We start from the raw sequence: 12,860 nt of genomic DNA, 5'->3' as shown, positions 1-12,860 counted from the left end.
GCCAGCAAGGCAACAGCTCAGCTTTGCTGGGGGATCACCTCCAGATGTTCAACCAAAGAGAGACTCTGCTACCCCACTGAGAGTAAGCAGACAGCTCCTCCCTGCATCTGGGGCCACTCAGCAACAGTACAAATTAGAAAAGGGTTAGCCCATACCATCTTTGTAATGGTCCCATTTGAAGTTCAAAAACACATACGACACAACACGATCGAAGTCCTGAATGTCTTCATAAATAGCCAGAAACTTACAAACATCAAGTGATTTTTTATTTTAAAAATCTAAAATAAGTTAAACCTGGCAGGCAGGTTTTCTGTGACTTTGGTCTGTAGATTTTTCTTGCTGATGTTAATTGCTAATTTTTCCACGCTGGCAAATTTGCCTGCTTAAACAAAAACAGCTTTAGTCAAATACCTGGAATAAGAAGTGTAGGTTAACTCCTTCTCTGCATTTATGTTTTGAAAAACCATCTCCAGGAGATCCCATTTATCACTTTTCCATTTTGTGAAACTTCACAAAAGCACGTATTTTATTTCAGAGATGGTGAAAAAGTGGTAGTTATTGTTCATGTCAACATTGTCATTTGCTTCATAACCAGGGAAGAAAAGTGTCAAAGCCCTGTTACTAAGCATCAATTAAGCTCTCGGGTATTTAGCAAGAAGATGAGTGAGAGAGAAACAAGGACAAATCCTAGATTTCTGACTCGTGGAATTGGGTATTGCTGTTCCCTCAGATGAGAAAATTAGGTGAGCAATACATTTGAGTAGGAGGAAAATAAAGGTTTTCTTCGAGCTATTTAAAGTTTATGATACCTATTAGGTATTCAAGATCTAAGGGCAGATGTTAAGGAAACAGCTGAATATGCAAGTTTGGAGCTCAGGGAGACATTGCAATTACTTATATTAATTCAGTTGTCATCAGAACGTAGTTGTTTCAGAGTAGAATGCAAACTGGAAGGGTATAAAAAAAATTCTAGGTTTCTACTCTTTTTTTTTTTTTGGAGATGGCTCAGCTTCTCTTGGACATGAAATTCCTTCTTTATAAAATAAAGGTTTGAAGAATGTTATTAGAAATTTTCCAATGACTACATTTTATATGTATATGATCTCCACTCGTAAGTTACTGCCTTGTGTCAAGAAACATTTCTTTTATAAACCATCAAGGAATTCTGCCCTTGGAAGACCATTTTGCCATTTGGCTGTCTTGCCCAGTTATCATAGTGTTATTCATTCTGGCACTTTTCTCCCTCGTGTTTCCTTTAGTACATCACAAGTATAGACGAAGCCAAAGGAACTGACTAGAACAAACGGCACTGTTTCTTTATTGCACACTGAAAATTGTTACAGACGTATCTGTGTCAGTGAGGTTGTCAGTACTAACCAAAGGTGATTCATGGACTAAACGATGAGATTTCTGGGTACATCTGTGACCTCAGAAATACATTAACAGGTTAGACTTACGAAGGTTTTTTGTTAAAATGTACATATGATAAATTCTGTGAACTATCAGCATCTGGTCACTATGAGAGATTTTCTTGGACCTACTTGCTATCTATGGGAAATTATATTCCAGGAAATTAGCACACAGTTTGTCTGGTCTTTAGCTGTAGTGATATCGTTCTCTTACTTTCGAAGATGCTATGATTGTGTCTTGATGCCCTTTGTGAGGTGCTTCCTTCACTGACACTAACCGATACCCTAAATAAATTGCCACTGGATTTGGCACGAATGCAGTCATTACTGACTTTAACAGGGGAGACTTCGGTCAAATAGTGTGGATGAAAGCCTTTTTGGCATGAATTCTAAAGAGAATGGGAAAAGAGAAATGAAGACAGTAAGGAGAAATAATTCAAGGAGTTTGCTGTGAAAGGACGTACATAATGGTGTTGGTGGGGGGAGCAAGGGAGGTTTTATTTAAGATGGATTATCATTTTGAAAATGCACAAATAAGAATATTCCAGCAGAGAGGGGAAATGTGTGTTGGAGGACAGAGTGGATCATTGCAGGAGTGGATAGGATCCAGACCCTAAGCCGAGTAATTGCCTGAGATAAGAGTGTAGACATGGCTTTCCGAAGAACGGGAGGAAGGGTGAACGGGACAGCTTGGTAAATGCGATGGTAGCAGGATGCTGAGTTTCTCTTCGGAGGCTTCTATTTCTCAGTACAATTATAAGCACAGGTATCAGCAGGGAGTGAAAAAAAGCTCTGGATTTTAGAGGTTTGAGGAGAGAGGAGGTAGTTTGAAATTGTCATTGTGAAAGAGTGGGAGCAAATGAAGGAGAGAAATGTGGTAGCATTGCCAGGCAGCGCTGAGGGCCCTTTGAGGGTTTTGCTCATGAATCTGAAAAGAAACATCAGCATGATTGTAATCCGTTTGTTTGTTTCCTAGCTTATTTAGCTGCTTGGGTTTGGCAGAGATGTAGTATTAACCAAGGTTGGAAGTCTTACTTTTCCAGTAAAACCCATATTGAAAAGGGCAGGGGAGTTGAAGAAAATGGAAGGGAGTGATTAAAAAAAAAAAAAAAAAAGACTTCTTCATTTATTTGAGAGAGAGTGGAGGGGGAGGGGCAGAGGGAGAGAGAGAGTCTCAAGCAGACTCCCTGCTAAGGGTGGAGCCCGATGTGGGGCTTAGTCCCAGGACCCTGAGGTCATGATCTGAACTGAAATCAAGAGTCAGACGTGTAACCCACTGAGCCACCCAGGCGCCCGAAAGTAGTGATTTTTAATTCTGGCAAATGGAACCTAGTCCAGCAAGGAGGGAAATGGGGTGGGGGGATGAGGGGGACTGGTGGGCAGCGAGAATGTGTTAGGCTCAGTCACTTAGAGGACCCTCCAGAGCTGGGGAGTGGTTGGGGTCAGAATATTATGAGAATTAGCCAGAAAGAAGTCATGTTTGAAACCAATTTAGGAAAGTGTACAGCTATCAATAAAGACCAGAGCTAAGGTATGATCCCAGCAGTGGGTGCTGAGATAGAGCAGAGTGAAAGACCATTGGATGTGAGGAAGTCAAGGTACTGAGGGGCCATGGGACTGGGACTGGGAAAGAGAGGAATAGCAATAGACTTTCCTTGTACTTAGCAGGCAGTATGTGCAGTTTCCTCTTGGTTATTAAATACTCCCCATAGTCAAACATCCAGAAGCTAGGGAAGTTGCAGAGTCACTCGGCAGTAAGCAGGGACTTTTGATGTGACATTTCCTGGACAGTGGTCATGTGCTTCCTGGTGGACCTTTCATGAATGAGGGGCCTTTCAGGACCCTCAGTTCCTGTCTCATGGCAACACATCCCATATGGTTTTCTTCTCTCTTCCACACAGAGGCTCTTATGTACATGAACTTTTGAACACCTCCCAGAGGTGTCTGCTTGACTCATACGTGTCCTTGGCCCACCAGCTCTGATGTGCTAGCTCCCGTGAATTTTTCCAGCTAAGCTTTGCTAGCGAGAGGGAAAGTTCTACAGCTCGCCAAGCATCCGTCCAGAAGATGAACTGCAGCAGTGCGCTTGCGGATGGTCCCGCCCAGGGGCTCCTGCAGCCTCCTTCACCTGACTGATACCTCTCCTTGGATCGAGCTCTTCTTCCCACAAGAATCTCTGTCCTGCTCTCGTACGTCACGTCTGAAGTGAGCAACAGAGGAAAGGGTTGACTGATGAGCTCTCTCTCTGAAGAATGGGTGGATACTTGTCACCCAAACTCCTTATCCCTGGTATCCCAGCTCAAACTGGGACTTTCCCATTAAAATCCTGCCTATTTTCTATGGTGTCACATGTTCTTTTTCTAATAGCCAATTAAATGGGACCCTACGGCTGTATAGTCAAAGTTCAGGAATATTACATTGTCTCTTTTCTTCAACATCTCAGCAGTGTGCAAGGTATTATGTATTTATGTTATGAAGAGCTAATTAGCATTGATACAAAAGTCCTGCAAGTAGTTTCCTAAGAAGTACGTAGAGACATTTAAATCACGATGAGATGATTGTTCTTACGCTGACAGCCCAGGAACAATAGATGTTAGATTGTAAGCACGAAGGAAATTAATATTTAAATTTGCCTTCTTCATTTTGACATAAATTTTGATTGGTATATATTCCCTTAGCTTGATTATGTCTAACTTCAGATTGGTGATGTTTACATTTTATTTGTGGCTCTATCCTGAATCATATTTTATTTCTCTAGAATCTTATTCTCAACCCGAACATATTATAAACTGTGTCACTCTCTCCAACATCCTCTTCCAGGACTCTCCCCACCTTCCTGTGCTCAAACCCCACTGGCCTTTCATTTGCTCCAATGCACTGGACTCCTTTTCCAGCGCACGTACTGTGCCTTCAGCCAGAAATGCTCTCTACCCTTATTTCAAACCCTCACACACATGTAACTAATGACTCCTCCTTTTCTGTCCTTCCTCTTTATTGTCTCAGCCTAAACATAGCACCCCCACAGTTCCGCTACTGTGCCAACTACTGTGTTCTCTTAAACACCCAGTGCTTCTTCCCATTTCATTTACCATACTCGAAAATAAGAATAAATTTGTTTATCTTTTTGATTCTTTTCTAACACACAAAACTATAAGCTCTACGAGGGCGAGGGGATGGCTCGTTTCCCAATGCTTAGCATGATGTCTTGAACACAGTTGGCACTCAATAAATATTTGTTGCACAAATGAACCAAAAAACCCAATAATTTTACCGACAGTGAAATGACTGTTATATGACCATCTGAGGTTATATGACCTGGAGGAAAGTCTAAAGCCTAAAGAGGGTAAGACACCCTTCGGAGTTGGAGTACTTAGGTATTCTAATTCGAAGCATGTGTTTAATGTTAAAAACATAGTTAGGTGCCTGGGGAAGGTAAGCTTCAACTGTACCAAGAGAAATCGGTGTTCATGAGTTTAGCAGTTGTATTCTAAGTGTGCTGCTCGTTAAGAGTATTTGGCATGTTGCTTACATGGGCACTGACTTAACAGAAAACTCCATTCACTCTTGAAACCACAGTTCAAGATCTGCAGATGATCAGTCACTGGGGTCATTGTGAATCAAAACAAGAGACCTACTGTGACCTGAAATCATCTTTGCTATTGTTTAAGTTAGGTCTGTTCTCACTTTTTTTTTTTTAAATCATTGAGCAGTTAATTCATGTACTTCTCAAGATAAAGTACAGTTTAATTTATAAAATAAGGAAAAGGCTTAAATAATTTTCCAATTAAAAATAATTGCTTATTTCCTATTATTTAATTTGGATATATTCATAAAACATTTTTAGTGCTATGACTTTTTTTTAAATCCCACATCTTTTTAAAGTTTAGGATTTCAAAATCAATATTTCCATGTTTTACCAGTATATATAAGAAGATGTTTATCATTTGACCATTTAGGTATGGGAAAATTAGACAGACGCCTTAGCATTTGTGCTCATATTTTTTAGTGGTTGACGTTTGTCAAAAAAATGAGATTGTGGAAGTTTTTCATTACCTTTCCATTAATCCCATTACATTTTCTCTTTTGAGAAAAATATTCTCAGGTGTATTTGGATTGCATTGTCTCAGTACAAACTCTACTTGTAAAAGTTTCATGGTTCCCATTGAAAAAGCCTATTTGCCTTTTCCCCACCATTTTCTAAGTGTTAAAGAGTAATCCATGAAAAAAGAAGCACTTAAAGACCTCATCGTCTGCCTACCACAGCTACGCAATATGGCAGCGATGGGTCTGCTTCAGATTTAGGATCACCGAGGAAGTTTGTTGCATACAAATTCGTTCTGCAATTGATATGCAGAAACTAGAAACCAAACTATACTGAAGTAGAGTCGTTAGAAGTAAAAGTGTATTTTGCTTCTCTGTTACCACCAAGAACTATTGAATTTTGAACCCCTGAACACTCTCTTCTAGCTGCTTTCGAAATCTATTGAACAACTGAAGCAACCAGGCAGTCACCTCGAGGAAGCGGAGGAAGAGCTTCAGGGGGACCAGGCGATGCAGGAAGACAGAGCGCCCTCTAGTGGCAACAGCACTAGGAGCGACAGCAGTGCTTGTGTGGATGACACACTGGGACAAGTTGGGGCTGTGAAGGTCAAGGAGGAACCAGTGGACAGTGATGAAGATGCTCAGATCCAGGAAATGGAATCTGGGGAGCAGGCTGCTTTTATGCAACAGGTAATAGGCAAAGATTTAGCTCCAGGATTTGTAATTAAAGTCATTATCTGAATATGAAATGCATTGCCGGTTTTAGTAAATGGATATTATTTCCTATCTGTTTATATTTCTGAATGATTTGATTTTAGTGTTTAAGGATTCTACTTAATGCAGATATATCTATATAGAGATTTCTCTATATACTGATTTCTATATAGATATCAAGGTTTCATTGAAACTCCACTGGTAAGGAAATACTTGTTACACTAAAATTATACTGCATAAGTATGCAAGTAATTAATAGGCTTTAAATTCATCCCAAAGCCTGCCACACCAATTACTTCTAAGGAAAACGAACTCACTGTTGTTTTTAGTTTGTTGAGATCAGTGACTGCTGGATATAGTCACCCAGTCTGATCAATGAAACATTCTATTAGTTCTTGATTTTTTTTTGATATGTAGAATTCAATTTTCACATTGTTGTATATAATGTATCATACTACAGTCTTGAACACTGTTAAAGGTAGTCTGCCCCTTCCTTCCTCTCTCTTTTTTGTTAAGTTAAATGTTCTGGTTACCACGCCAATAGTCCTTAGGTTATTGTATAGATTGCAATTGAAAATACTAGGAATAGAGGTGGTTTTAAATATATAGATTGCAAAGTACAGCACTATTTTAAATATTACATTATGTCTCACCTAGCACTGCTCATTTTACTTTTATCTTGTGTTATTTGATGACATTGTCTATCGAAAAAGATCAAATGAAGCCGATGCAGTTATCGGCCAGAAGTAATGTGCAGCATTATGGTCCAATCAGATACTATATTGTATCTACAATCATAGAAAACACAGTAATGGTATGATGATTATCTGATACGAAGTCACAGTCATGTTGAGAAGAAGAAGGTGTATCATATTTTATAATCATCACTAGGATCTCTTAGGTAGAATTCCATAATGACTCGGCATATACCATACCATTTTGGCAAATAAAAACTTAGGAAAGTTAGGCTTAACAACAGAATCTGCTTGTATATAATGCACCTTCAGAAGGACTGTGTCCTTTGATGCTATGAAATACAAACAACTTTGAAGGCAACAGAAGACTCTGTTTATTTAAGTCCGTTCTTTGTCAGGTTCCTGCTGTTCTCCTACAGAAAACTGATTCTATGAGGCTGAACAGGAAATGCCTTGTGGAAACAGGAAGTCCAAGTGATTCATGTAATGAGGAATGTAGGGGGAAAAAAAACGGAGGATAGTGTTTTACTCTTTCTGTTTTTAAAGGGCACTCTATGAATTGATTTATTGTCTAAGAAAATAACACCGCAAGTAGGGAAATTGTTAAGGAAGCTTTTCACTGGAACATTTCCTTCATACTCCCTTTTGATATGTTTACCTTGTTTTATAGGTTTACTTTTGTTAAGCTAGTTAAAGATTCGTTGTATTAAGACCCCTTTAATATGGATAATCCAAATTGACCTAGAATCTTTGTGAGGTTTTTTTCTATTAAAATATTTATATTTCTAAATCCAAGGTATTTTAAGGTGTAGTATCCTGTTTCAAAGGAGATAGAGCGATTTTGCCAAATGTAGACATTGTAACAACTGTATATGTTATTGGCACGTGTTGTTTACATTTTGCTGTGACATTTAAAAATATTTCTTAAAAAAAGGTCACTGCTAAAGATACATTATCCTTTTTTAAAAAGTCTCCATTCAAATTAAATTAACATAACTAGAAGTTTAGAAAGTTTAAAACTTTTCCATATAATGAACGTCCTTCTGATAATTTGACAAATAGCTATAATAGGCAACTTTTCCTATTACCACTATATTTTGGTTAGTATATTCCTTAAGATTAAAATGACTTTTTGTCAGTTGTTTTGCATTAAAAATATGGCATTCCTAAGATAAAATTGTATATTTTTTCCATCTCATAAATATTCATTTTCTTTAAAGTCTTTTTCAATCTCATAAAAAGGGATAGTGCATCTTTTAAAATACATTTTATTTGGGGAGGAACATGTGGCTGAGCAGACTTTTGTATAATATTACTTCAAAGATATGTAATCACAAACAAAAAAAAACTATTTTTTATAATGTCATTTGAGAGAGCTTCATCAGTACAGTTGGTGGACATTAATTGTTTGAATTTGATAGTCTTTGAATTTAATCAAGAAACTACCTGGAACCAGTGAAAAAGAAAGCTGGACTTAATTCATCTTAGAATTAATTGATAAATGTCTCTTTTCAAATCTACTGTATTTATTATAATTTACACCCTTGAAGGTGATCTCTTGTTTTGTGTTGTAAATATATTGTTTGTATGTTTCCTTCTTGCCTTCTGTTATAAGTCTCTTCCTTTCTCAAATAAAGTTTTTTTTAAAAGATCCCCTTTCATACATTTGGCTTTGTGTAAACTTGATATACTTAATCGGATCTGAAGCTCATGCGCTAGTCCTCATATACCAAAATATATTGCCATTTGTTGTTGAAACAAGAAAATAAAGATATTTTGAGCAGTTATCTCTCATGCCATTAAAAATAATAAACCCAACAATGATTTTAAACTATTTATGTCAGCCATTATCAAATAGCAAACACATGTAAAATATGTTGCCTTTTCCTTTTCCCAGTGTGGCCTCTTTTTCATGACATGTTATCATGTTTGATGTCAACTTCCAAATATAAAATTTTATATAAATAAATGTTAATTCCTAACTTTGATCAACTTAAAAAATTATTTTTAAAAAGGTTAACATAATCCCTCCAGTGTAACAAGCACTCAATAAATATCAAAATAAATAATTTTCCATGTGTCATACAGTGACAGCCTGACCTACAAGTATAAAGTAACAGTACATAAATGTAAAGAGAAAAAAACTAATTAAATGACCTCCCCTCTATGGAAACAAATATAATACTAGTGTAAAGAACAAGGGGCCTGCCTCAGGTAAAGGAAACTGGGCCATAGACATCCCTGCACCATGACATACCCAGCTCTTCTTCTGGTCAGTTGCTAGTAAAACTTCAATCAGTCAATACTTCATAATATGTTACTGTGTTTTTGTTCCCTTAATCTAAACTTTAATAGCATCATACAAATTAAAATTATTTTAAATCACAATATTGCATTAGATTATGAAGAATTCTGGAGCTAATATCATTGACTATTACAAAGTGGATTATCATTCCATAATGCCATAAACCTGATAATTGGGTCAGAATTGTGGGAATACCGTTAGTCACAATTTCCTAAAAATTGCCTTTGGACTTTTATAAACTTGATTAACTTGGTACCAGAGATCCTCAAAAAAGAGTTGGAGGAACCAATTAGATAATGGTTTTATACTATAAATCCAATTTTTGAAGTATAAAGTGGATGTTTCAATAAAAAGTATCAATCTCATGTTAAAAATGTTCTCTTCAGGAAAATATTTTTTGCCAGGACTTGCAATAAATAAACATTAGATTTCCTGTTCTAGCAGTAAAAACTCACCTTGTCGTTGGTGAAGGTGGCTGCTGAAATGGAGACTGTTAACTTCTCATAGATCTGAAAAAGGTTGTCTTTAAGAAATTTTTACTTTGTTTTATACTCTTTTTCTGTAAAGGATGGTAAAAAGGAATTCAGACACTAATCATTTTTTGAAACCTAGGACTCAATGGATGTATAGGTAGACAACAGTATTTTTTTAATTTGGCAATAAAGTCTTTGTGATTTTTTTTCAATAATGGAAGCACAGAATTGTGGGTATCCAGTTGTGAATTAACAATGATAAATAATCAAGGTCTACAAATTATAACCAATTATTATCAAGAGCTTGGAGATGCAAGAGAAGGAATTTGAGAGGTAGATTACCCTTCCCTTTATTATTGATAATTCCTCCATCTGGGTTTTGAAAGTTTGGGGGGGCAGTCAAAGAATTCTGCCAAATAAAACAAGATATTTGGAATGTGACTTTTTAGAACTTCTCAATTTAGATTTGGGATGTTTTCTATTCTAATTTCATAATACCTTCTTTAAGGCTTATAAACTGTAAGGTTTAGACAATTCAGCCTTTTGGGACTATATTGATTTACAAAAAGACTTTAACTTTTAACTATTGGAAACATACATGTCTAGCAACTCATTTAGTCCCCACAACAAACTATAGGGCAGATATTATTGTCTCGTTGCAGAGATGAGGGCACTGGGGCCCAAAGAAGTTAAATAAGGTCCAGGTCACCCAATTGGTGACAGTCTAGCTCTTTTGTGAGTCCAGGTTTATTAAATCATCAGTTCTCTCTCTCTCTCCCTCCCCATCCACATTTCCAAACTGTTTTGAATCAATTTTCTCTTAATCATTGCTATAAAGTAGGAGATTAGGACTTTTTAGTCTCATGCATAGATGAGAGGTATCATCCTTGGACACATGATGTTCAACCATTTTAAATTATGAAAATTTGTGAGTTTCTTTTTTTTTCTGACCAGAGCCAATCTTAGGATGGGGTGAAACAGAATGCCTGCACTTGGGGTTACCTTTTGTGGGGGAGAGAAGGAGAAAAGATTCAACTAGGTCACAGCTGTCCTTTGCCACTTACCTTCTTTCCCCAACTAAAGCCAAATACCAATTTCCAAGCAGTTAGGATGCTGCCTTTTAAAACCTTTTTTGACCTACTGAGGATGCACTTGATAATCATTCTGACCTAATATAGTCTGTAGAAAATGTTGGGAAAAGGAAAAATACAGACATTTGTCTTGAGTTCTTGTCTTCCTATGTGATTTTCACTTGAAAGATGCATAAAAATCCTTTTGAGGGAAGTTGTTGGCCATTCGGATTCTGTCCGCACCTACCGGGTTCTGACTCTGTTGTCCTGACAGAGAGCCCAAGAGACTACATTTTTCAAGCCCTTTGGGAGAGTCTGATTCGGAGATAATGTTCTGGAGCTGTCCAGGGGCCCTAAACCACTTCCTGAAATATGGCCTGACTGTTAATAGCTTTTACCTAAGCTCCTTGGACTCTTCATTCATAATTTCCAAACTAGACTATCTCATATTTCTTGTATATTGTTTTGTTTCATCTGCATTTCAACTTAGCTATAGGTCATTCTCACTGTGTTCACTTCTATTCCTGCTGTGATAGTATCTGAACTTTTGTTTTATTTCTCTCTTCTAATTTAAACAATTGCGTAGCCTGTTTATATTTATTCACCAAGACGTGGCAAATTATTTTTCTTCACAAGTTCTGAGTTATTTGTTGCACACTTGTTTTTTTTGTTTTTGTGTTTTTATTGAGATAAAATTCATATGACATGAAATTTACCATTTTACCCATTTCAAAGTATATAATTCAGTGCGTTTTGGTATATTCATGATGCTATGACACCATCACTACTTTCTAATTCCAGAATATTTTCATCAACTCAAAGAAATCCTGTAGTAATTAAGCAATCACTCCCCATTCTCTGCTCCCTCCAACCCCTGGCAACCACTTATAACTCTTTTGTGTCTCTATGGATTTGCCTACTGTGGATATTTGATATTAATGAAATCATAGACTGTGTGGCCTTCAGTGTGTCTGCATAATGTCTGCAAGGTTCATGTATCAGTACTTCATTTCTTTTTATGGCTGAATAATATTCCGTCTTTGAATATACTATATTTTGTTTTGTTTATCCATTCATTAGTTGATGGACACTTGGTTTTCACTCTTTGGCTTTTATGAGTAATGCTGCAATGAACATTCATGTGCAAGCTTTTATGTTAACCTACATTATGCTCTTGGGTATATACGTAGGAGTGAGTGAAATCCTGGGTCCTATGGTAATTCTGTTTAACTTTTGAGGAACTGACACACTGTTTTTCACGGTGGCTGAACTATGTTCTACTCCCACTAGCAGGGTAAGAGGGGGTGCAATTTCTCCACATCCTTTCCCACATTTGTTATTTTCTTAAAATATCGCAGCTATCCTAGTGGATGTGAAGTATTAACTCGTTGTTATTTGGATTTTTATTGCACTAATTGCTAATAATTGATCATCTTTAAATTTACTTACTGGACATTTGTATCTTTTGGGGGGTAATGTCTATTCAAATCCTCAAGCCATTTTTGAATTGGTTTCTTAGTTTTTTTGTTGTTGTTGAGTTGTAAGAGTTTTTAAATATATTTACTGGATATCCAAAATATGAATTGGAAATTATCAAATATATGAATTGCAGATATTTTCTCCCATTCTGTGGGTCATCTTTCCATTTCTTGATCGTGTCCTTTGATGCACAAACATTTGTATTTTTGTTAAATTCTATCTATTTTTAATTTTGTTGCTTGTGCTCTTGGTGTCATATTTAAGAAACCATTGTCTAATCCAGTGTCACAAAGTTGTACACCCTGTTTCCCTCTGAGAGGTTTCTAATTTCAGCATTTACTTTTAGGTCTTTGATCCATTTTCCAGTTATATACACTTTTTAAAAAAATATTCTTCCATTTGAGTTATTTTTAAAGGGAGAAGAATTTAATGATCATTGGGCTCCACTTTCTCACACATCATCTCTGTTTTCCTTATTTCTAGCTGATCTTGGTCTTTCTTATCTGCCATTCCTGTTGCTGTCTCTTGTTCCTTCCTAGCTTTTGTTTTCTCTTTCTTCCCAATGAACCATTTAAATGCTACAATCTTGCTGTTTATTGTATCTAATACAAACTGAAGAAAACATTAAGTTTGTCTTTCCTTTAAGAAATGCCTTTTCTTGGGGCGCCTGGGTG

The 12,860-nt window shown here is 36.7% G+C and overlaps 1 protein-coding gene across 14 annotated transcripts in view; it reads left to right on the top strand.

Moving 5' to 3' along the window:
• The window catches only part of HDAC9 (histone deacetylase 9), a 726,671-nt gene that overhangs the window by 353,845 nt on the left and 359,966 nt on the right, over positions 1 to 12,860 (top strand). For 8 of the 14 annotated variants that reach the window (XM_087861000.1, XM_087860996.1, XM_087860999.1 and 5 more), the window contains one exon: positions 5,877 to 8,511. In XM_087861000.1, coding sequence (XP_087717126.1) covers positions 5,877 to 6,191 — 315 coding nt within the window. In that variant the 3' untranslated portion in view covers positions 6,192 to 8,511. Of the gene's footprint in view, positions 1 to 5,876; positions 8,512 to 12,860 lie in introns of those variants that run through there. The other 6 variants (XM_045793088.2, XM_087860991.1, XM_045793089.2 and 3 more) reach the window with 1 other exon arrangement.

This window comes from Ursus americanus, chromosome 3 (assembly GCF_024610735.1).
Source record: "Ursus americanus isolate L20-20 chromosome 3, mUrsAme1.1.p, whole genome shotgun sequence".
NCBI lineage: Eukaryota > Metazoa > Chordata > Mammalia > Carnivora > Ursidae > Ursus > Ursus americanus.
The sequence above is the reverse complement of the archived record's forward strand: the minus strand, read 5'-3'. Positions and strand labels throughout refer to the sequence as shown.